Raw genomic sequence first — 22983 nt, 5'->3', positions numbered from 1 at the left:
ATCACCCTCACCTTGACCTCCTTCCACCTATCGCATTTTCAATGCCCCTCCCCCAAGTCCCTCCTCCCTACCTTTTATCTTAGCCTGCTGGACATACTTTCCTCATTCCTGAAGAAGGGCTCATGCCCGAAACGTCGATTCTCCTGCTCCTTGGATGCTTCCTGACCTGCTGCGCTTTTCCAGCAACATATTTTCAGCTCTGATCTCCAGCATCTGCAGTCCTCACTTTCTCCTCGAAGATAGTGGTCATGAGTTTGGACATAGTGTTAAGGAGATTACTTTTGGATTAAGTGATGTGATGGTTGCTTTCTTCTGACCATTGCAATTTGGTGCTCTCCATTGTTCCAAGTAAAAAAGGTAAGCAGGAAAATTGCTGAAGCATTTTTCTAGACTTCGAACCTTTTGGACAAAAGGAGTTGCTGCCAAACATGGATACATTAGTAGACTTTTAGAATAGACCATGACTGGAGGATAAGTAGAGGTCACACATAACAGAACAAGTACTAGATGAGGGAGGAGGAAAAAGAGAAAGGGAGTTACAGCATAGATGGCTTGTTTCTGCTTCACTTCATTTGATACCAGGACCTGCAACATGAATTGATCCCAGCCTCATGTCTCCCTCTATTACTGTCACAAGGTAAACCATTCAAATTGAATTCATGAATAAAATCATGGCATAAAGCTATAATAAGTAGGAGCAGAAATATGCCATTCAACCCATTGAGTCTTCTCTGCCATTCAATAAGATCATGGCTGATCTGATAATCCTCAATCCCGCTTTCCTGCCTTATTCTCATAATCCTTGATTCTCTTACTATTTGGAAATCTATCTTGGTCTTGAATATATGTATTAACTAACAACTGTTCAGTTTGTTCCAGGTATGATTTGATGAGTGGCCTGTATAGGTTTAGCAAGACTTCTCTGTTTTTATTACGCTATTCCCTTTGAAATAAAGGCCAACACTTCTTTTTCCTTCCCTATTACCAGTTGAATGTCTATTCTGGCATTTTGTGATTCATGCAGGAAATCCCGAAATCCTTCAGTGTGCAACTTTGTGTCTTGTAGATGATAGCCAAGTATTGGGGCGTCAAGAGGTGAATTACTCACATGGTCAGAAGGAACCAACCATCACTTAATCCGGATGTAGTCTCCTTAACACTATCTTCCAAACTCATGGCCACTATCTCCCAGAAGAACAAAGGGACATTGCAGCTGGAAGTATCTACCCATATCTCACACCATCCTGTCATGGAATTATATTGCTATATCTTTATTGTCACTGAATCACTATCCAGGAATTGTTACCAATCAGATGTGTGGACTTTTGCTGTAAAAACTCTATTTATATGGTGAGTCAGTGGTTTCTGGACATTGAATATTGATAGTGGGGGATTGAGTGATGGTAATACCAGTGAATATCAAGGGATGGTAGTTAGTTTGTCTTTCTTATTGAAGATGCTTGGCATTCATGTGGCAAAGACGTTACGTGCCACTTTTTCAGCCCAAGTCTGCAAGTTGTTGCATTTGGATATGGTTTACTCAAATATCTGAGGAGCCACAAGGTGATGAACATTGTGCAATCATCAGCAAAGATCCACACTTCTGACCTTCTGACCTATTCATTGCTGCACATTCCTTTTTGCTCCTTGCCTTCCACGTGCCTTTGGCTGTTCTAGTGCACCTCCATGATGGTTGAGATCCTAGTGGCTACAGCATGGCCTGGCCAAACCTGATGGTGGGAATGCAACTGGATGTGCAGGATGCCATTGAGGGCAGAACTTCAGATTGCAGTATCTTGGTATGGACATCAGCACACTGGGAATGGCTGGCTGTATTGACAAAACGTCAGTGGTGAAAGTGGCTGAGAGAGACAGTAGATTTGTGTTCCATTCAACCGCTGCCTTTCACCCAGGGTGGTATTTCCCCCAGTAATCAGCTGGAGGACAGATTGACAGACTGTGGGGGAAGGAGATGTTTTTATTCATTTTATTTTATCTTCAATTTTTAGTGAGTTTTATTCTTTGTCTCAATTTTAGGAGCGTCTGGCTTGGTTTAGTTAAACTAACTGGCTACTAATTAAATAGATACACAGCAGAACAATGGTGTGAGATAACTAAAATGCATTATAGTCCCTGACAAATGAGGACAAAAAAGCAAGGACTTGAAAAATTGGTGTCATTCCTATGGACAGAGTGGAGGTTTTCCATTGTGGTCATGCCATCTGCATTGGGTGACTAAAGCTGTGGTGTTCTGTGGGTTTTGCAGCTTCAGCATACAATTTTTGAACTGCAGATGATGTAGAACATCTGGATAATCTAGTGAGAATTACCTGAATGGTTTATTCTTGGAGGCAGTCACACCCCTGTGCCTGCAAATCAGGCAGATATGCGGATCCAGCATCTTTTGATAGAAGAATCTCAACTATTGACTTTTATCATTAGGTACGAGGAATATGCAATCTGGGTGAATGAGCAAAATCACTAAGCCACTTTAGTGGAGGATGCCCTTCAAAACAAGATAGGGGGTGGGGCGTTGAATGTAAAGGAATGTGGTAGTGAAAGGGGAACAGTATAGTCAAAATGCTGTCCTCTGCAGCCCTAGACACGAATTCTGAAGGTTACATCACTTAGCTGAGAAAGAACATCTCACAACTGAAGACAAACCTTGGGGCAAAAAGATCTGGTGATTGTGGTCCATTTATAAACCAATGACATGGGTAGAACTGGGAGTGATATTCCACCAAGACAATTTGAAGAGTTATGGTCCAAGTTAAAATGAAGAACCTCAAAGTGATCATCTCTAGAATGTTGAGGCATTGGCACATAATTGGCAACAGTCAAACAAACGATGTATGGCTTTGTGGTGTGGGACAAAAGGTTTTCAATTCTTAGCCCACTGGCAACATGCAGAAACAGGGAGCTGTTCTCTGTTCTGAAGCAGGGTCATTGGACTTGAAACGTTAATTCTGCTTTCTGTGCACAGATGCTACCAGGTTTTTGCAGCAAATTTTTTTTTTGTGAACTCTTCTTTGGGAATGGGCTGTACTTCTACCAAGGCTGGGATCAGTATTCTTGAGAATCGTATGACTAAGTCTGTGAAGTAGACCATACCGTATTTTGGAGTCTGCTCACCCATATTGTGCTATTCTTCAGTTTCCAAGGTCACATCACTCCCATGATGCTCCAGCTAGAGTTCACCCCACTTTATTCAAGCTTGCTTTAATAGTGCTCAGAAGGTACAGTTTTGAACCCATTGCTAATGTGTGCAGTAAATGATTAACAGGCAGCACAAAAGTTGATTTGCTATTTGTGTTTCTTTGAACGCAGCGTAGGTTAATCCTACCTTATGATTTCTGTCCAGTTTAAGCCCTAACTGTTTGAATTTTGATGTGTTGCTGCTTTAACTTGAAATTGTTATATTTGATTAGCCTATTTTAGAATGATTAAACGGGGCTTTTGTGGTGCAGTGGCTGTGTCAGCCCCTGTCTGACCCTGGAAGCGGGGGTTCAAGTCCTACATGCTCCAGAAGGTTAAGAAAATAACTGGAATGATTAAATGCCATTCTTTTGTTTGTGTTTTCCACAGGAAAACATCCTGTTTCTGCACTGATGGAAATTTGTAACAAGAGAAAATGGCCTCCACCTGATTTTCTGATGGTCCATGACAGTGGTCCAGATCATTGCAAACATTTTTTGTTTAAGGTGAGCAAATAGGATGTTTAAATTCTCACTTAAGTAAAACATGATTTGTTGAAGCTTTTCATCTTGCACCCATCAAGATATATTACAATACAGGTTCAAGGGGATCAACAACATTTTATATTGCATGGGCAAAGAATACATGGAGAGTGTACACTGTTAATGCCGCTTGACAGTTAACCGCTAGGTTTTGTTTAAAGTTTAAATCAGGCAGTAGTAATTTGAGTGGTCAAGGCATTGTTAAATGAGAAATGAACTGTCATCTGTTTTGTTGAATTGAAACAGGACATACATGTTTTATCTTCAAAGAACAAAGTCTTGTGCATTAATATGTAGCTTCCAGTATAGGCAAGCCCCACTAACAATTATAAATTGGTTGTTAGCAATTACAATCAGGATTATTATTTAGTAAATATTGTTAAATTGCCAAATCGAATGTCAGCCACAGCACTTTGCTGATGTTGGGTGATTATGAACAGTCAATATCTTTTCCTGAACATTATTCTCCTCATGCAGTATAAAGGTTGGTATTCCCTGTACTTGCATTTGTGAAATGTGCTGATGAATGCAAGATGACAAGCTTTGATAAAATGTGTATTTTTTTCATCAATCCTAAAGCTGTAGTGCTAAAATTCTGGGTTGGTAATTGAACGTCCTGAGAATCACAAAAGGTACGCCTTTTTATGTGGAGGATGACTGCCACACAACTTGAATAAGAAAATTACAATAAGTTGAACTGAAACTATTTTCATAGAGATGTGCAGCATGGAAACAGACCCTTTGGTCCAACTTGTCCATGTTGACCAGATATCCTAACCCAATCTAGTCCCATCTGCCAGCACCTGGCCCATATTCCTCCAAACCCTTCCTATTCGTATACCCATCCAAACGCCTCGTAAATGTTGCAATTGTACCAGCCTCCACCACTTCCTCTGGCAGCTCATTCAATACCTGTACCACCCTCTGCGTGAAAACGTTGCCCCTTAGGTCTCTTTTATACCTTTCCCCTCTCGCCCTAAACCTATGCCCTCTGGTTCTGGTCTCCCCGATCCCAGGGAAAAGACTTTGCCTATTTACCCTGTTCATGCCCCTCATAATTTTGTAAACCTCTATAAGGTCACCCCTCAGCCTCTGACGCTCCAGGGAAAACAGCCCCAGCCTGTTCAGCCTCTCCCTACAGCGAAAATCCTCCAACCCTGGCAATATCCGTGTAAATCTTTTCTGAACCCTTTCACGTTTCACAATATCTTTCCGATAGGAAGGAGACCAGAATTGCACGCAATACGCCAAAAGTGGCCTAATTAATGTCCTGTACAGCCGCAACATGGCCTCCCAACTCCTGTACTCAAGACCAATCAAGGAAAGCATACCAACGCCTTCTTCACTATCCTATCTACCTGCGACTCCACTTTGAAGGAGCTATGAACCTGCACTCCAAGGTCTCTTTGTTCAGCAACACTCCCTAGGACCTTACCATTAAGTGTATAGGTCCTGCTAAGATTTGCTTTCCCAAAAAGCAGCACCTCGCATTTATCTGAATTAAACTCCATATGCCACTTCTCAGCCCATTGGTCCATCTGGTCAAGATCCTGTTGTAATCTGAGGTGACCCTCTTCGCTGTCCACTACACCTCTAATTTTGGGGTCATCTGCAAACTTACTAACTGTACCTCTTATGCCCGCATCCAAATCATTTACGTAAATGACAAAAAGTAGAGGACTCAGCACCGATCCTTGTGGCACTCCACTGGTCACAGGCCTGTAGTCTGAAAAACAACCCTCCAGCACCACCCTCTGTTTTCTACCTTTGAGCCAGTTCTGTATCCAAATGGCTAGTTGTCCGTGTATTCCATGAGATCCCTACCCTTGCCAAACACCTTACTGAAGTCCATATAGATCACATCTACAGCTCTGTCCTCATCAATCATCTTTGTTATTTCCTCAAAAAACTCAATCAAGTTTGTGAGACATGATTTCCCACGCACAAAGCCATGTTGACTATCCCTAATCAGTCCTTGCCTTTCCAAATAAATGTACATCCTGTCCCTCAGGATTCCTTCCAACAACTTGCCCACCACCAAGGTCAGGCTCAGTTCTATAGTTCCCTGGCTTGTCTTTACCGCCCTTCTTAAACAGTGGCACTACATTAGCCAAGCTCCAGTCTTCCAGCACCTCACTTATGACTATCGATGATACAAATATCTCAGCAAGAGGCCCAGCCATCACTTTTCTAGCTTCCCATAGAGTTCTCGGGTACACCTGATCAGGTCTTGGAGATTTATCCACCTTTACCCGTTTCAACACATCCAGCACTTCCTCCTCTGTGATCTGGACATTCTGCAAGATGTCACCATCTATTTCCCTATAGTCTATATCTTCCATATCCTTTTCCTCAGTAAATACTGATGCAAAGTACTCTTTTAGTATCTCCCCCATTTTCTGCAGCTCCACACAAGGCCGCCTTGCTGATCTTCGAGGGGCCCTGTTCTCTCCCTCGTTACCCTTTTGTTCTTAATGTATTTGTAAAAAACCCTTTGGCAAATAGAATTAAGGAGAATCCAAAGCTATCTCATGTTGTTGCATTATAGCCAGTCTCAATGCCAGAAACTTGGCTGTTCGTGCTATATTCCCTTGAGAATCCATCACCCCCTACATTTTCCAAAACAACATTCCTGTTTGAAATGGGTATATCCACGAAAGACTCCTGCACTAGGTGCCTACCTCTTACCTTTCCTGGAGTTAACCCATCTATGTGACTGTATCTGAGACTTTCCCCTCTTCCTATAACTGCCATCCATCACATACTGTTGCTGTTGCAAATTCCTCATTGCTTCTGTCTCTCCAACCGATCCATTTGATTTGATAAGATTTGTGGCAGATATAATCTGCAGTAACCCTTAAATTCTCTTTAAAGTCCTACATCTGACAAGAAGTACATATCACTGTAATAAAGGCCATTTTTGCTCCTTCACAATCTACAGGCCCAGAAAATAACAGTCTTATTCCTCTACAAAACACTGCCCCAGGTTAAATTAATAGTTATGGCTTATATTTTAAGTTTAATCAAGAGACATATCTCCAAAAACATATAATCAAGAAAGAGCCCACTCTACTCACTACTGCAGATTCTCTGTCTCATGGAATACAGGGACAACTAGCCCTTTGGATAAGTTAAAACACCGATTAACTTGTCTGATTCTGCGTCGTGAACTTCGCCCAAACAGGTTCCTCCAAGATTAGTTGTGAATTTCACTGTTTGGAGTGCATCTGGGAAAATTAACAATGTCCAGCGATACATGAATTCAAAACAGCAAAGGCAGTAACGCTGGACATTGTTAATTTTCCCAGATGCACTCCAATGTCCAGCGATACATGAATTCAAAACAGCAAAGGCAGTAACCGTGCAGGTTCTCTCTCTCTCCTGCACTGACCTCACCATGTGCTTCCTTTCTCCCTTTTCAAACTGCTGTTGTTTTGACTTTTTTTCCCCCCAAAGTTCCAAAACAATACAACAGCATATGAAACAGTAATTGCTGCTCCTGGAATTCGAAAACTCCAACTAAAATACCTCAAAAAAAAAAGAGCAGCTGTTACAGCCAGAAATTTTTCCCATCCTCCATTACCCAGAATGTCGTTAGTTTCCCAAATTTGGGAGTGCAATAGAGTAGAAGCGAAATTTACATTTTCTTCATTCTAGTGCAGCGTAAGCTTTGTAAACCTATGTTAACTGAAGAACTCCAAACCTGTTAACAAGTTATAAATTATTTATGAAGCAAATTTAGATAATAAATCAGGAACAGAGAAATGATTGAAAATTACTCTTCTAAAAATTATGAATGCATTAACAACCATATGGCTAGAGGCTTGACTTCCACTGTACTGGATATTTCTGTATATCATAACTGCAAACTTTATACTCACAATACATATTTTGTCAGGTGAGCAATAGCCTAATTTGATTTGATCAAATATATACATCTTTGCTAAACAAAATCTATGACTTCAATTTGAATCAAAAAGTTTAAAAATAAATCCAATTGCAATTATATCTACCTTAAAACAAATCTAATTTTTACTATATGTGTTTGTGACAGGTGATGATCAATGGCACAGAGTACAAACCCAGCCTACCTAGTCCTAACAAGAAGCATGCTAAGGCCTCAGCTGCCACCATTGCGCTGCAGGCCATGGGGCTTGTTCCAAAGGATGGTGGTACTTCAGCCTCAGATAATGCTACATGAAATTATCATTCAATATCTGCCATTAGGTTGTTCAATTGTGTAAATAAAAATGTTTTGTTAACTATTGTGCAATTTACTCTTTTTACAAAAGTGATTAATTCCTGTCGAAACTCAGCAATGCAAGATTATCCCATTGTACATTTGTAAGTACCCATCTTCAATAAAGCAATTTGTGGTTCTTTCAGTAGTAGCACTTTTATGTAAAATGGATGGCAATGTTTAGATTTTAAAAAACTTTGCTAACTAGTCTGAACTGCACTTTTACGAGGATTCTCCTGAAACAGTTGATCCTCTACTTCAAAAAAAAGTGAAAGATTAGGCCAAAAAGCGAGAACACAGCTGAGCTATACCTTAACGATATTAATCAGTCCTGGTTAAGTAACTCATTAAAAAAAATCTTTACATCTCAGTTTTGCAATTAAATTGATCTAGCCTCAGTTTATTGGGAGATTTGTCCCAAATTCAAATCATCTTTTCTGTGAGGTTTCTGTTGCGCGAGTGTCAAATTTACTGTCTGGATATGCACTGTGAATTTATTTTACAATTTTCTTGGTGCAAACATCTTTATTTTGGTCCTCATCACAGCAGGAAAGAATTGACATATGGCAGCTAATCAACCTAGATTCAGAAAGGAATCTGTGTCGTACAAATGCCCAAGGTATCTGAAGGTTAGTAGAACAGAAGAGCTGGTATTCAAAAAATAGTCAGCTATGCTCGCTTTGATATTTCATCTTAGTGGAGTACTTGCTTTGTTTGTTCTATTGGATCTAGGTTCATAAAATTACTAACACTGCTGGAGCAGGTATGGACACATTTGCTGCTGTTGACTCTCTAACTTTGAGAAAACGTCATGGGAGAATGTTCAAGTAACAAAAAACTTGATTTTTCCAGAAAAAAATTGAATAGATATGTGAAAACTATCAGATTGCAAATGAACAGCATCAGCAAAAAAAACCCAACAAAATTTAGTAGTAAGTATAATCCTTTATAAACAATATACTAAGGCAGTATCTCCAAAAGTGCGTTTAATATCTTTAATTTGAGCAAAACACCCGGTTTTCAATTAAAACATACTTTCGACGAAGCTCTTAGTTTTTACTTATTTGAAAAACGTGAATTAAGTAACTACAGCAAACTTTTTATTAACTGGCACTAGTGGGACAAGGAATATACCATTTGGTCAAAAGGTCCACATAAAAACACACAGTCATAGAAATTGCAGGAGATATACACACCACTTTTTTTTTTATTTATAGCAAAAATCACAAATAATGCAACTTTGCCTTAAATAAAACTTTCTGGCAGGGAGCCTTCTCCCTCACAGACGACTATACTGACACTGTGATAATACAGTAAGCTTGCAGTATTTCAAGTGTATCAAAAGTGCCAGTTAAAAGTAAGTTTGCCGTACTAACATTTGGGATTTGCACTTGCTTTTTAGAAATTTGTTTGTAAAATCACAAAGCTGATGTGTTTTCTACAAACTGAAATGTCTTTATCTGCATCATTATTGTTCACTGATTAGATCAAACATGTCATTCTTGATCACAGTGACATGCATACAGGAAAGTGGGCAGACTGCAAACAATTTATATCACAGGCTAAAACATCTCCTTTACAGATAAAACAAATGAGTAAAATGCCATATGATAATCAGATTTAGAAAGTTTAAAAATATGTGGTTCCTACAGCTTCTCTCAGGAAATGGTCAGAAGGGCAGCTAGTCTCCAATAGGACATGCATAAGCTTTTTGTGTAGTACCCTTGCCTGTGCTGACACATAACTGAAAAGCCAATTGGGCTATAAGGCTTATCCTTTGTTCAAATAATGTTTATACAACAACTGATAAGTTTGAACAGGTGAACAACCAAATGAACAATGGAGTGACTGACATAGAAATTGCATTTCGTAAAAATGTCTATTTGACTAAACAGAGGTGTTTAAACAAAAAAGCTGAATGATTAAAATTAAATTTTTTTCCTGTCAAAAGGGTGAATAAAACAACCCTCTGGAGAACCTCATGCAAACAGATTATTTTGTGAAGCTAGACACTGATACGAAACAAAATTTTTACAATTCAATCACATCCATAATAATCAAGTTGAAGTGAACTTGACAAGATTAATCAACAGTTGAATATTTAATACGAGTGAATGTGAAAGCTATCTGCATTATAGTTACTGTTAAAAACCTAACATTAAACAAAGGAAATTAAGATTCTGGATACCAGTTCACTGATTTGATAATACAGATTTACTCGATTTAAAACAAAAATTAAATTCAATTTTGTTAAACAACCACTCTGCCTCTTAAAGACAGCAGTTGTCAAACTACTTAATAATGCCACTACTTAATAATGCCACACCTTTTCCAAAGGGCACAGATCTCATTTGCTGCCTTTCCAGTTAAAATCACAGGTGGCATTTCAAATATCTGTGTGAGATTACCAATATTAAAAATATGAAATGCATTTATTAAATGCATTAAAATAAACAATATCATAATGTAGCCAATTTAAATGTACAATACTACATTAAGAGCAGGCCAAGGATATGGTCACTGTTTGTTGATCCCTCATTGCTTTAGTCAGCTTTCACACCTAAAACTCATTTGTACTTATGCCTTGCAATTGTATGCTGCTTGACATGGAGAATAAAAGCATCTAGTGAAAGAACAATCACAGCTACCATTAAAATTGCTAGCACAGTTTACAGTTTCCAGGTATATTTGTACTCATTCATTTCTAGATGCTTCAAAGAGGATTTTCCAAATGTTGGCTTCTGCATGAGTTGATTCAGTGTTTCAGGATGTAGACCGCTATTGCGTAATTCATCTGAAGATAGCTCCTGTGAATATCAGAGGATCAAACTGCTTTATAACAGTAGAGTGCAAATAGCAAAGTATTCAAATTACTATCTGCATATTAAGCACAGAAAATTGTATTTTGTGCCTTTGATAGGTGGCAAACAATTAGCACCAGGTAAATCAACTGAGCTATAATTACTGAAAAGAGACACTATTATAACTGAAGCATTTTGTCTTGTCCTAATCAGAAGGTGCACAAAAATGAAAAGATGCTGATTAGTTAGCAAGACTACTAAATCTTCAAGGCATCATTGTGGCCAAAGTATAGGAGAGATATTTTTAAAAATGCAAGATTTGTCATATTGCACATATTGGCATGGAGTGAGTCGTTGTGTATGAATGTATGTCACTTTAGCTATTAGCACATTCAGGATTTTTCTGCAAGTACTGCCCAGTCACAATCAAATCTATCTCCCTATCTGTGTATTTTCTAGTATAAAGGGATGGTATTTGCATATCTGTGGCACCAGTTTGAGTTGAACAGTCAAACTTCTAACACGACTCATTTACAATCACAATGAGACACATCTTCATATGTGGAGATCTGCTTCACTGAAACAAAAAGGTTTGTGTTCAAATTTTGGACTACTTTTGTACTAAAAACATTACCTGGAAACTTGTGGAACTGGTAATTCCCTGTGCTTTCTCTAAATAAATGCCTTGGCAATGAGAGTCAACTTACCAACCAATCAGTATCCTCCCCTGTATAACAGGTTGTAAGAGTTTTAAATTTGTCATTCTTGCATTTGTCTTGATAAATGCTAGGCGAAAAGTTATAGGAAGTTTTTTTGGTAATATTCAAGTTTTGTATTACCAAGGGTTGGCATTAACAGATTGCAGATATTCCTAGAAATGACAGGAATCTAGGAAAATCAGTAAAAGAATCCTTGTACTAATTCCAGGCCTCATGGAAATTATATTCAAAGTTTGTGAGAAGATTTGTAGCTCGGGTGCTCGTTTAGATTAGATTACTTACAGTGTGGAAACAGGCCTTTCGGCCCAACAAGTCCACACCGCCCCGCCGAAGCGCAACCCACCCATACCCCTACCCCTACATTTACCCCTTACCTAACACTATGGGCAATTTAGCATGGCCAATTCACCTGACCTGCATATCTTTTGGATTGTGGGAGGAAACCCGAGCACCCGGAGGAAACCCAAACTGACAACCGGAAGCGGCAGATTCAAACCACTATAAATGCCGGAGGAAACATCACAGAAGCGCTTCACAGGAGGCTTCCAAGCACTGAGGATGTCACCTAGACAGGGGACGAAACATCTGCAACACAAATTCCCAGCTCGGCGAACGGAAATCATATTCTTTAGTGTCCCTCATTTCATCTGTGATGTCCTTTTGATTAACAGCAATTCTGTGGCTGTTTTTACCCAAGTATTTATTAAAGCCCTAAATCAGATACTAGGCCATTCAACTTGCTATTTGCTGGCCAAGGATAGAACTCTTATGTGTACTGCACCTTGCATGATTGGAATTTCCCAGTGTTGTGAATGCAATTAAATACTTAAGAATAGTCATTGTTAAAAATGTATAAAATGCAGCAGCCTATTTAAGGACCCACAAAGACAAATGAGATATTGACCAAAACTGTCCTGGAATTTGGCTGAGGTAGAGATGGAAAAATATTTTTCTTGAGGGATTGCAAATCACAAGACCAATAATTCATGTTATGTTTCTGGTGAGCTGAGTATTGAAATTAAAACTATTCATGTTAACTTGATCTGTTTTCTAGCAGGTGGATATAACAGGAAAATGTCGATGTAGGAACACTTTGCAATGCCTTCTTACCTCCCCATTAAACCCCATGTTAACATTCAAAATCCCAGTGACTATCTCATTGTTTTTTTTTCCATTTTATTTTAAAAAGTTGATGTTTGTTTAGCTAAATGTTAGATCCCTTGAGATTGAGGACACATGTTTGAAATTTACCTCACAGGTAAACAGGGTGGTTAAGGCAATATTTAACATGATTGCTTTCACTGCTCAAAGCTTTGAGTATCGGAATTGAGATGCCATGCTGCAGTTGTACAGGATGTTAGAGACGCCTCTTCTGGAGAACTGTATGCAGTTTTGGCCACCCTGTTATAGGAAGGAGAGAATTCAGAAACTATTTACCAGGATGTTGCCAAGAATCGAGAATTTGAGATATGAAAATAGACTGAAAAGGCTGGACTTTCTTTACTGGAGCGTGGGAAGTTGAGGGGTGACCTCATTGAGGTTCATAACATCATGAGGGACATAGATAAGGTGAATGACTAGGGTCTTTTGCCTAAGATGGGAGAGTTTAAAACTTGGCATATTTTGAAGTTGAGAGGACGAAGATTTAAACAGTACATGGGGCCAACATTTTTTGTTTTACAGAGTGATTTGTGTGTGAAATGAACTGCTAGAGAAAGTGGTGGATGCAGGTACCATTACAATGTTTAAAAGGCATTTGGATAAGTTCATGAACAGGAAAGATTTGCAAGGATATGGGCCAAGCACAGGCAGGTGGGACTAGTTTAGTTTGGGAACATGGTCGGTGCAGTTGGACTGAAGGGTTGTTTCCATTCTGTATGGCTAACTTCCTGAAGACTTGAAGATGCATTCTCTAGATCTACAGTACCATTACAACCAATGAGGAGTTGCTTAAACAAATATCTTTGCAATGGCTGTCCTACAACCACTGCAGCATGGTAATAATGGAGTAAACAGCCATGAAAATGAATCCAACTACTGTAACAAGTTTGTCCTGTTCCTAAAGCAGCCAATTCATACTGTTTACTGTTGCCATCTTATAAATTTTGACGTAGGGAGAACTTTAATGCTCTTATCGTTTTTATGCTTCTAAGAGGGTAAATGTTGGTTTAATGTCTCATCTGAAAGATAGTGCTCTTAACTAATATTGCATTAAGATACTTCAGTGCCATGTTTTCCTTTTGATTTTCAAGTCTCTGGAGATGTTCCATAAAACTGATTTTCAAACTCTGAGAATGTCATAATTAGCAGATCAACCCAACACTACTCCCAACAGTTTTCAGCACAGTTGTCAGAGCTAGGTGCTATCACAGCATCTCAAAAGGGAAAAAAAATCTTTCAAAAGCTCCAGACTCTTTAAACATGAAAAATTACAGTCCCTTACCTTGTTTTCACGTTGCTCCATTTTAAGAGCAACATTAAAAACCGAAGTTGGTTCATGTGCAAGAAGGCTGGCTGTGAATCTTCCTTTCTGTGCCGACTTCAACATCAGTGTCAAAGAATGCAGTGAGTGAGGCATGATGGGACCAGTGATCTCAAGGCTGTGGGAGTCCATCATTCCAGAGTGATTTTGTGTCCTTACATTAATGCTTCGGGCCTAAAAAAAAATTGAAAAATCACTGTGTACCAACACATTTGTTTCTCTCCTAGCAAGCAGTAATGGCATAATGGCATTGTCAGTGGATTAGTAATCCAGAATCCCAAGTAATGGTCTGTAAACATGGGTTCAAACCCCACTGCAGCAGATGGTGAAATTTTAATTCAAATAAAAAAAGTTAATTGTTGTAAACAATCTGCTTCACTAGTGCTCTTCAGGGAAGGTAAATCTGTTACCCTTACATGGTCTGGCCTACATGTGACTTCAGACTCTCAGCAATATGATCGGCTCTCAACCGCTCAATGAAACGGTTCAGCAAGTCATTGATTTATATTTAGTCACTACAAAGTCTAATAAAAGGAATAAAATTAGATGGACAAGCTAATATTGACCAAAGCGTACAAAGCCCTAGTGAGTTTTGAGAAGATTTGTAGATCAGGCTGAGGTTCTGGATGTATGTTTGCTCGTAGAGCTGGAAGGTTCAGTTTCAGATGTTTCGTCGCTCTACTAGGTAACACCAGTGAGCCTCCAGATTAAACACTGATGGTATGGCTCGCTTTTTATTTTTGTGTTTAGGTTTCCTTGGGTTGGTGACATCATTTCCTGTTCTTTTTCTCAGGGGGTGATAAATGGGATTCAAGTCAATGTGTTTGTTGATAGAGTTCCGGTTGGAATGCCATGCTTCTAGGAATTCTCGCACGTGTCTGTTTGCCTTGTCCTAGGATGGACGTGTTGACCCAGTCAAAGTGATGTCCTTCCTCATCTGTACGTAAAGGTACTAGTGAGAGTAGGTCATGTCTTTTGTGACTAGTTGATGTTCATGTATCCTGGTGGCTAGTTTTCTGCCTGTTTGTCCAATGTTGTTTTTGCAACAATTCTTGCAAGGTATTTTTACTAGTATCTTTACATACAGATGAGGAAGGACATCACTTCAACTGGGACAACACAGCCATCCTAGGTTAAGCCAAACAGAGACACGCACAAGAATTCCTAGAAGCATAGCAACAAACACATTGACTTGGATCCTATTTACCACGCCCTGTGAAAAAGAACAGAAAATGACACCACTAGCCCAAGGAAATCTAAACAGAAAAGCAGGCCATACCACCAGTGCTTCATCCGGAGGCTCACAGAGGACATTACCCAATATAGTGATGAAGCTGAACCTTTCAGCTCAGCGAGCAAACCGACATCCATACAAAGCCCCGTTTGATCCTGCAAAGTGTTCCTGATGAATATCGGAGTCCTTTTGTCCTACAAGCAACAGCCCAACATTGTCATTCTTACAAACATTTCATTCAAATATCTGAATCCTGGTATAACTGAAAAGGAGGAACCTGCATCACACCACTGACGCTCCTCAACCAGCACTACATAAAAGGGATTAATTACTTTAAATTATTTGATGGTTGTCACTACAAGTGTGTGTGTGTTTCAAGTTGCAAAAGTCAAAAAGAAGTAATGAAGCAAGTTTCTTTTTTACTAGCTTCAATGTTTCTGCACAAACCAACTTGCTAGTGGATTTTGGGTACACCTTGGAATACAGCATCATTTCTAAACAAATGGATTGCAAAGCAGTATGTTCCTGAGAAAGGAAGCAACGTTGGCAGGTATGGGTGTCATGGAAGCAATTCCTAACAGCAGTGAAGATCACTGTGGGAGGCATTGGCTTATTTAAGGATATTTGCCGGAAAACAGACTTACTGTTCCAGCCTTTGAGCAAGTACAGCATTGCCACTGATCAAGATGACCATATTGATAAGCTTATGAACCTAGTTCCCTCCAGGCTGAAGTTATTTGCAACATTTTTTAGATTGCCAACCACTGTTGACAAAGGAGTGGTTGGGAATGGCAGTCACTAAAGCTCTCCAAGCAAACATTCTCTCCTGTCAGAGACAAGCAGCTAGAAGAGTACTATTTTGGTAGGATTGCAGGCTTTCCATGGTGTGGTTAACCACACAAATTGCTTAGTGGATATTGCATGTCATTGCAAGCTACTTTGCAACACAATACCCTGTCCTTTTTGGGAGGCAATCTAATTTAGCCACAGTATCTCATTCCATCCTATGCTTCCACATTAATTAAAAATGTAATATTTTATACAAATTGTATTAAGCCAAAAGTTCTCATGAAGGCCAAATTATGTTTCACTAACAGTTGAATAAAAGATTCCCTACTTCCAAAAGAAACATCAACCATGTGCCTCAATTAGGTACTTTAAGATCTAGATATGCCAGTTGAAGACCAGAGCAAACCAACTCAAACTGGTTTCTCTAGCAGCTATAGCAGGCAAATCTTCTGTTTCTTTAGTACTTCTTTCACATGATTGGATAAGTCAGAAATCTAAGAACATGATTTATTCTAAGAATGACTATGGAAAGGACAACAGGGGCTGGATTTTGAATTAAAAACAGTAAATTTTAAGGTAGTTGTTGATGCTGTGAATGGAGATAAAACAAAAATCACTTCATACACTCAAAAGTGATTAATCTGAAGCACATTTTAACGGATGCACAGAACACCACCTTGCAGCTAACATTTCCTCTGCAAGATCTCAGGCACCACTCCTCCCTGACAACTCAGGAATCCTGACGGGTACCTTTTATCTTAAATAAAACAAAGAACCATGGATGCTAAAAATCTGAAACAAAAGCAGAAATTGTTGGAGACTGAAAGCATCTGTGGAGCAAAAGTAAACACTTTAGATCCAGTCATTGTTCTTCAGAACACCATGTTATCTTAGCTTCCTGAGAATGATTGGCAAAGTAGTAATAGCAGCAAGGATTTAAAAAAAAACAGAAATCATGCAAGTTCCAAAGTATAGTTCATGCTCATTTATAGAATAATCATGAATGTTTAGCATAGACTTCTAACAGTAACTTGTATTAGGCATGGAGGGAATATTATATACGAATCTTCGATGTTTTTTATAAAAATGCCAAATAAAAAATGAAAGTACACAGCATTGAAGGGAACGTAGCTGCATGGAAAGAGAGGCTGTCTAGTTCACACAGCAAAAAAAAACAGTAAAAGGTTTTATTCTCACATTGGCAGGATATAAGTAGTGGCATAGCACCCAATTTTGATAAACAATTTGGACATAAAAATGAGGGGACAGTATTGAAGATACCCAGGAGAAAGTTTTTTTGTGTAAACTGGGCTGCACAAAAAAAACATGAAATGAGGCAAAATGCAGATAAAATAACCAAAATCATCAAATGAAATATACAATATACCATGATAGACACAGCTCCCTTCATTAAAGAAAATAATTTTACACGCTTGAATCTTACCTTTAATGTTTGCATGGTGGCTCCTCTGAATGCAACAGGTGCCAAGAGAGTTGGTGGAAGCCCTGCTTGGGGCCCAGATCCAGCTACAATACTCTTATTGTTTATCAGGAAGTTTAACAAAGTGAAAGTATGAAGGCCTTTCACCAGTACAGCTGATTCGGGCTTATGGTCCATTCGCACAACATTGTGTTCCTTACGACTTCATTAAGCATTAACCATCAAGGAAAACTCAACTATAATGGAATAACAAAATGCTGGATTTCATTTCAGTGGGGACTTGTAAATTCCTGCACAAGTTACAAGATAACACTTTTTAAAAGGAGGTAGGATCTTTATTTCTCCATAAGTGAACTATGTAATTAATGTTGGAAATATTCTGCACGCATGGAGACAGAAGAGTCTGTATTTGGTCTTCACAATATACAGACTATTAGACAGTCAGGGGCAAATATTATGAACTAAATAGAAAGTAGCAAAATGGAACACTGTTTGGACTCTTGGTCATGAGAATGGAAGAGTAAAATGACTAGTGTTGCAACTCATGCACTTGCATGGAAAAGGTGCTGTGTGAAGAGGTGCTGGGGTTAAATGAGTAGACCAGGTATTGTGAATGGAAGAGTGACTTAGGTCACTGATAGTGAAAATTATAGAAGACCCCAACCTCCTGCCTTTCTCCATCACTCAACCTTACCATCAGTTTGGATTAGAGTGGTGCTGGAAAAGCACAGCAGGTAAGGCAGCATCCAAGGAGCAGGAAAATCGATGTTTCGGGCAAAAGCCCTTCATCAGGAAGGGAGGCAGGGAGCCTGCAGGGTGGAGAGAAAAATGGGAGTGGGCCGTTTTTACCATCCTTACCATCACCCAAGCTTGGTTAATTTGTTGTTTTCCCACATTTCTTCACCTTCTTATCCTTTTCTCTCTCCCTTTATGGTATTCTCAGAATGTTGTTTTTAAAAACATCTTTCCTTTTCACCTGTTGGCAGGTGGGCAAGGGGCCAGATGCAGCTAGGCGGTAAGAAGGAGAATGGCATTTCATGGATATGGGCTTAGCACAAGTTGGGGGAAAGTAAGGTCTGGTCAGGTGTGCCAGGATGATCAGCAGACTAGGTTCATGTGGGGGAGGATTGAAATTCATTAGTTACCAATGAGTTGAAATAGCCAACTTTCTAGCCAATTACTGTAGAGTCAGCTGCTTTATTCCTTCTGCAGTGGTCCTGACAACTCTACACTGCCACACAATCATCTTCCTATCAGGTGATCAGGGCATAAAAGTCTGCCAAGCAGCACATTTCATTAATAAACTTGAAGGGTCACTGGCCACATATAGCTCAGAAATCAATGTAAAAAGTAACAAATGGTTTACAGCATTATATCAAATCAATTTGTGACCAACTGACTAAAAGATATTAAACTGGCAAGATTAACAAACAAATATTAGACTATTCATATGCTTACAAAGACTACTTGTTGTTTTCCTTTGTGGAAAACCGCCTGGCATGTGCAATTCAAAGATGGACAAACCAGTTTGATTAATTACTGCTCCAACACCTTTGTGGTAGTTCACAGAAGGTTCCGTTGGCTCGGACCTGGGATGAGGAGTTTATATTAATGAGGAAAGGATGAGTGTATACTCATTGGAGTTTAGAAGAATGAGGTGATGTTAGTGAAGTTTAAGAGATTCCAGGAGGGTGTAACCTGGTAAGTGCTGAGAGGATGTTCTCGCAGGAAATCTAGAGGTACAGGTTAAAGAAGTCTCTCACTGAAGAAAGTGAGAAGCAATCTCTTCTATTGTATTGTTAATGTTTGGAATTCTCTTCCCCAGCAAGCAGTGGAGCCTTAGTCATTAATTATAGAAAATGCTGAGTGAGACATATTTTTAACTGGCAAGTAAACCAAAGGTTATGCAAGGAGAGTTAGGAGTGGGGGAAGGGGTGGTAGTGAATGGAGCAGAAAAGAGGCTGAATGTCCTTTTCCTGCTTGCATTTCTTATTTATGCATCTGCAAAGGGCGATAGAAAGGATCAAGTTTTCAAAGACATTCAACAGAAAGCTTACTATTGGCATAAGATGATATTGTACCCCCACATCTGCGATACAAGCACACATATAAGGAAGACTCAAATTCACTGGAATAGGTGATGAGACAAGGGAGGTCCTCACTGGCAGAATGCCTGAAGACAAGCAGCCAGAAAGAGCGTGGAAATAAAAAGACATCAGTTGACTTCAGGCCATACTATTAGCGTGTGCCACAAGAAACAGGAATAGATCAAATAGCCAGTCAAGCCAGCTCAAGACGACTTCCACTTTCTTACTCACTCAAACCTTTACTGGGTTCATTAGGGAGCCAAAATGAAGATAGAGTGAATGGCAATAAGGGGGTGAATCTCTCCTGAGATGGAGTCGTTCCTAGCACAAATGGAAAATTGTAGCTATTGGAGATCAATCACCTCAGGTCAAGGACATCGCTACAGGAGGTCCACATAGCAGCGTTCATAGTTCCATGGATCTTTAGCTGCTCATCAATAACCTTCATGCTACAAGGTCAAAACTGATTGGCAATTGCAGTGTTTAGCTCAATCCTGCATATCACATGTAGCAAGACCCAGACCACTTTCAGGTTTTGGCTAATAAGCGCATATGGTAAGTATACTACACAAATGTCAAGCAACCCTCTCCAACAAAATTGTCTAATTCTAACCACCTTCCTTTGACATTGATCATAGAATCCTTACAGTGTAGAAGCAGGTCACTCGGTCCATGGAATCAGTTCCTGGACGCAGTTGGAGAGGTCACAAGGTCTCCAGGGAGCAGCAGAGCCCGTCAGGATACATGAGTATATATTTTAGATCCAGTTTGTCTTGGACGCAATCAGAGGGTCACATATTTGGGCAGTTGCTTTACCCAAAACACTATTCGGGTAGTATCTCCCACTCATCCTCCTCTTTTAACCAAAAAGAAAGTTTGTGCGTCTTTTGGTAAGATGACAAATATTTTCTTTTTTGTTTCATTTGATTTTGTTTCCGGCAGTCTATTTGGGAATTTAGAATAGCGGGAATGGAGGTTAGGGCAGTTGAATGTTCCTCTTGCAGTATGTGGGAAATAAGGGTCACCTGTAGCGTTCCTGCTGTCTTCACTTGTGGGAAGAGCACCCAACTCCAGCTCCTTGAGGACAGTGGTAGGGAACTGGAGTGGGATGAACTTCGGATCATTCAGGAGGAGGACGGGGTTATTGAGAGGAGTTATACGGAGGTAGTGAAGAAGGTAGATGGGTTACCGTCAGGGGTAGGAAAGGGTACAGACAGGCAGTGCAGGGATATCCTGTGGTGGTTCCCCTCAACAACGGGTATACCATTTTGAATACTGTTGGGGCAGGGATGTGAGAGACTTACCAGGGGTAAGCAGTGGGCACAGGTCTCTGGCGCAGAGTATGTCCCTGTTGCTCAGAAGGGAAGGGGGAAAGAGGAACAGAGCTTTAGTCATTGGGGACTCCATAGTTAGGGGGATAGATAGGAGTTTTTGTGGGAGCAAGAGAGACTCACGATTGGTGTGTTGCCACTTAGGTGCCAGAGCTTGCGATGTCTCTGATTGCGTTTTCGGAATCTTTGAGGGAGAGGGGAGCAGCTTCAAGTCGTGGTCCACATAGGCACCAATGACATTGGTAGGAAGAAAGGTGGCGATCTAAGAGAGAAATTCAGGGAGCTAGGGTGGAAGATGAGAGCTAGGACAAACAGTTATCATTTCTGGTTTGTTGCCTGTGCCACGTGCTAGTGAAGTGAGGAACAGGGAGAGCGCGGAGCGAAACAAGTGGCTGCAGTGATGGTGCGGGAGGGAGGGGTTTGGATTCTTGGATAATTGGAGCTCTTTCTGGGGAAGGTGGAACCTCTACGAACAGGATGGTCTTCACCTGAACCAGAGGGATACCAATTTCCTGGAAAGGAAATTTGCTAATGCGCTCGGTGGTGTTTAAATTATTGCAGCAAGAGAATGGCTTCCTAAATTGTAATTCCAGTGTACATGAGGTTGCGGGTAGTGAGGTCAGGGATAGGTTTACAAGATCGCGAGAGGGCACCGGCAATCAGGATGTTGGCTTGAAATGTATGTACTTCGGCAAGAGGACCATCTGGAATGAGGTGGGTGAACTTGCAGCATGGGTTGGTACCTGGGATTTCGATGTTGTGCCATTTCAGAGACATGGCTAGAAGTGGAAAAGGAATGGTTGTTGCAGATTCTGGGATTTAGATATTTCAGCAAGAACAGAGAAAATGGTAAAAGAGGCGAGGGTGTGGCATTGTTAATCAAGGGTAGTATTACAGCAGCAGAGATAACATTTGAGGACTCATCCAGAGGTAGTTTGGGCTGAAGTTAGAAACAGAAAATGAGGGGTCACTCTTTTGGGAGTTTTCTATAGGCCTCAGAATTGTTCTAAGGATGAGGAGGGAAGGATAGCAAAGGTGATTCTCGATAGGAGAAAGAGTAACAGGATAGTTGTTATGTGGGACTTGAACTTCCCCAATACTGACTAGGAATACAATAGTGGAAGTAGTTTAAATGGGTCAGTTTTGTTCAATGTGTGGAGGGTTTTCTGACCTATGTAGACAGGCCAACAAGGGGCAATGCCATATTGGATTTGAACTGGGGAATGAACCTGGCCAGTTGTTAGATTTGGAGGTAGGTGAGCACTGTGGCAATAGTGACCATAATTCTGTTATGTTTACAATAGCAATGAGCTGGGAGAGGTATATACTGCAGGGAAAAAGGTGTAACTGGGGGAAAGGCAATTATGATGCAATTAGGTAAGATTTAGGATGCATAGGATGGGAAAGGAAACTGCAGGGGATGGACACACTTGAAATGTGAAACTTATCCAAAGAACAGCTACTGCGGAGTGTTGATAAGTATATAACTATCAGGCAGGGAAGTAGTTGTCGAGAGAGGGAGCCATGGTTTACTAAAGAAGTTGAAGCTCTTGTCAAGATGAAGAGTAAGGCTTATGTGAGGATGAGGTGTGAAGGCTCAGTTAGGGGGCTTGAGAGTTATAAGTTAGCCAGAAAAGATCTAAAGAGAGGATTAAGAGGAGCCAGGAGGGGACATGAGAAGTTGTTGGTGGACAGGATCAAGAAAAACCCCAAGGCCTTCTATAGGTATATCAGGAATCAAAGAATGACTAGAATAAGATTAGGGCCAAAGATGATAATGGAAAGTTGTATGTGGAATCTGAAGACACGAGAAAGCGCTTATGTTAGTGAGAATATGGAGATACAGGCTACAAGATTAGATTGGATTGAGGTTGACAAAGAGGAGGTTTTAACAATTTTGGAAGATCTGAAAATAGGTGAGATCCCATCGCCAGATGGGATTCTTGGGGGAGCCAGAGAGAAGATTGCAGAACCTTTGGCTTCGATCTTTATGTCATCAGTCTTCTGGCACTACTCCTGTCGACAATGGAGGATAGCAAATATTGTTCTCTTGTTTAAGATGGGGAGTCGGGACAACTCTGATAATTATAGGTCAGTGAGCCTTACTTCGGTTGTGGGTAAG

General features: G+C 40.1%; 3 protein-coding genes across 9 annotated transcripts in view; 1 reads left to right on the top strand and 2 right to left on the bottom strand.

Annotated features, from left to right (window-relative positions):
* LOC122555364 (protein SON) overlaps positions 1-8090 on the top strand; it is a 46651-nt gene extending 38561 nt beyond the window's left edge. For 3 of the 6 annotated variants that reach the window (XM_043701295.1, XM_043701294.1, XM_043701293.1), the window contains 2 exons: positions 3586-3701; positions 7792-8090. In XM_043701295.1, coding sequence (XP_043557230.1) covers positions 3586-3701; positions 7792-7938 — 263 coding nt within the window. In that variant the 3' untranslated portion in view covers positions 7939-8090. Of the gene's footprint in view, positions 1-3585; positions 3702-7791 lie in introns of those variants that run through there. The other 3 variants (XR_006313252.1, XR_006313250.1, XM_043701298.1) reach the window with 2 other exon arrangements.
* Positions 1-22983, bottom strand: part of LOC122555366 (transmembrane protein 50B) — a 205593-nt gene that overhangs the window by 113212 nt on the left and 69398 nt on the right. The gene's annotated exons all lie outside the window — the stretch shown is intronic.
* Positions 10223-22983, bottom strand: part of LOC122555365 (protein downstream neighbor of son homolog) — a 33819-nt gene continuing 21058 nt past the window's right edge. The window contains exons 8-10 of the mRNA XM_043701299.1: positions 17447-17645; positions 13941-14153; positions 10223-10784 (exon numbers count right to left, since the gene is read on the bottom strand). Coding sequence (XP_043557234.1) covers positions 10647-10784; positions 13941-14153; positions 17447-17645 — 550 coding nt within the window. The 3' untranslated portion in view covers positions 10223-10646. The remainder of the gene's footprint in view (positions 10785-13940; positions 14154-17446; positions 17646-22983) is intronic.

This window comes from Chiloscyllium plagiosum, chromosome 12, assembly GCF_004010195.1.
Source record: "Chiloscyllium plagiosum isolate BGI_BamShark_2017 chromosome 12, ASM401019v2, whole genome shotgun sequence".
NCBI classification, from domain to species: Eukaryota; Metazoa; Chordata; class Chondrichthyes; order Orectolobiformes; family Hemiscylliidae; genus Chiloscyllium; species Chiloscyllium plagiosum.
Note: the sequence above shows the minus strand (reverse complement) of the source record. Positions and strands in the feature narration are given on the sequence as shown.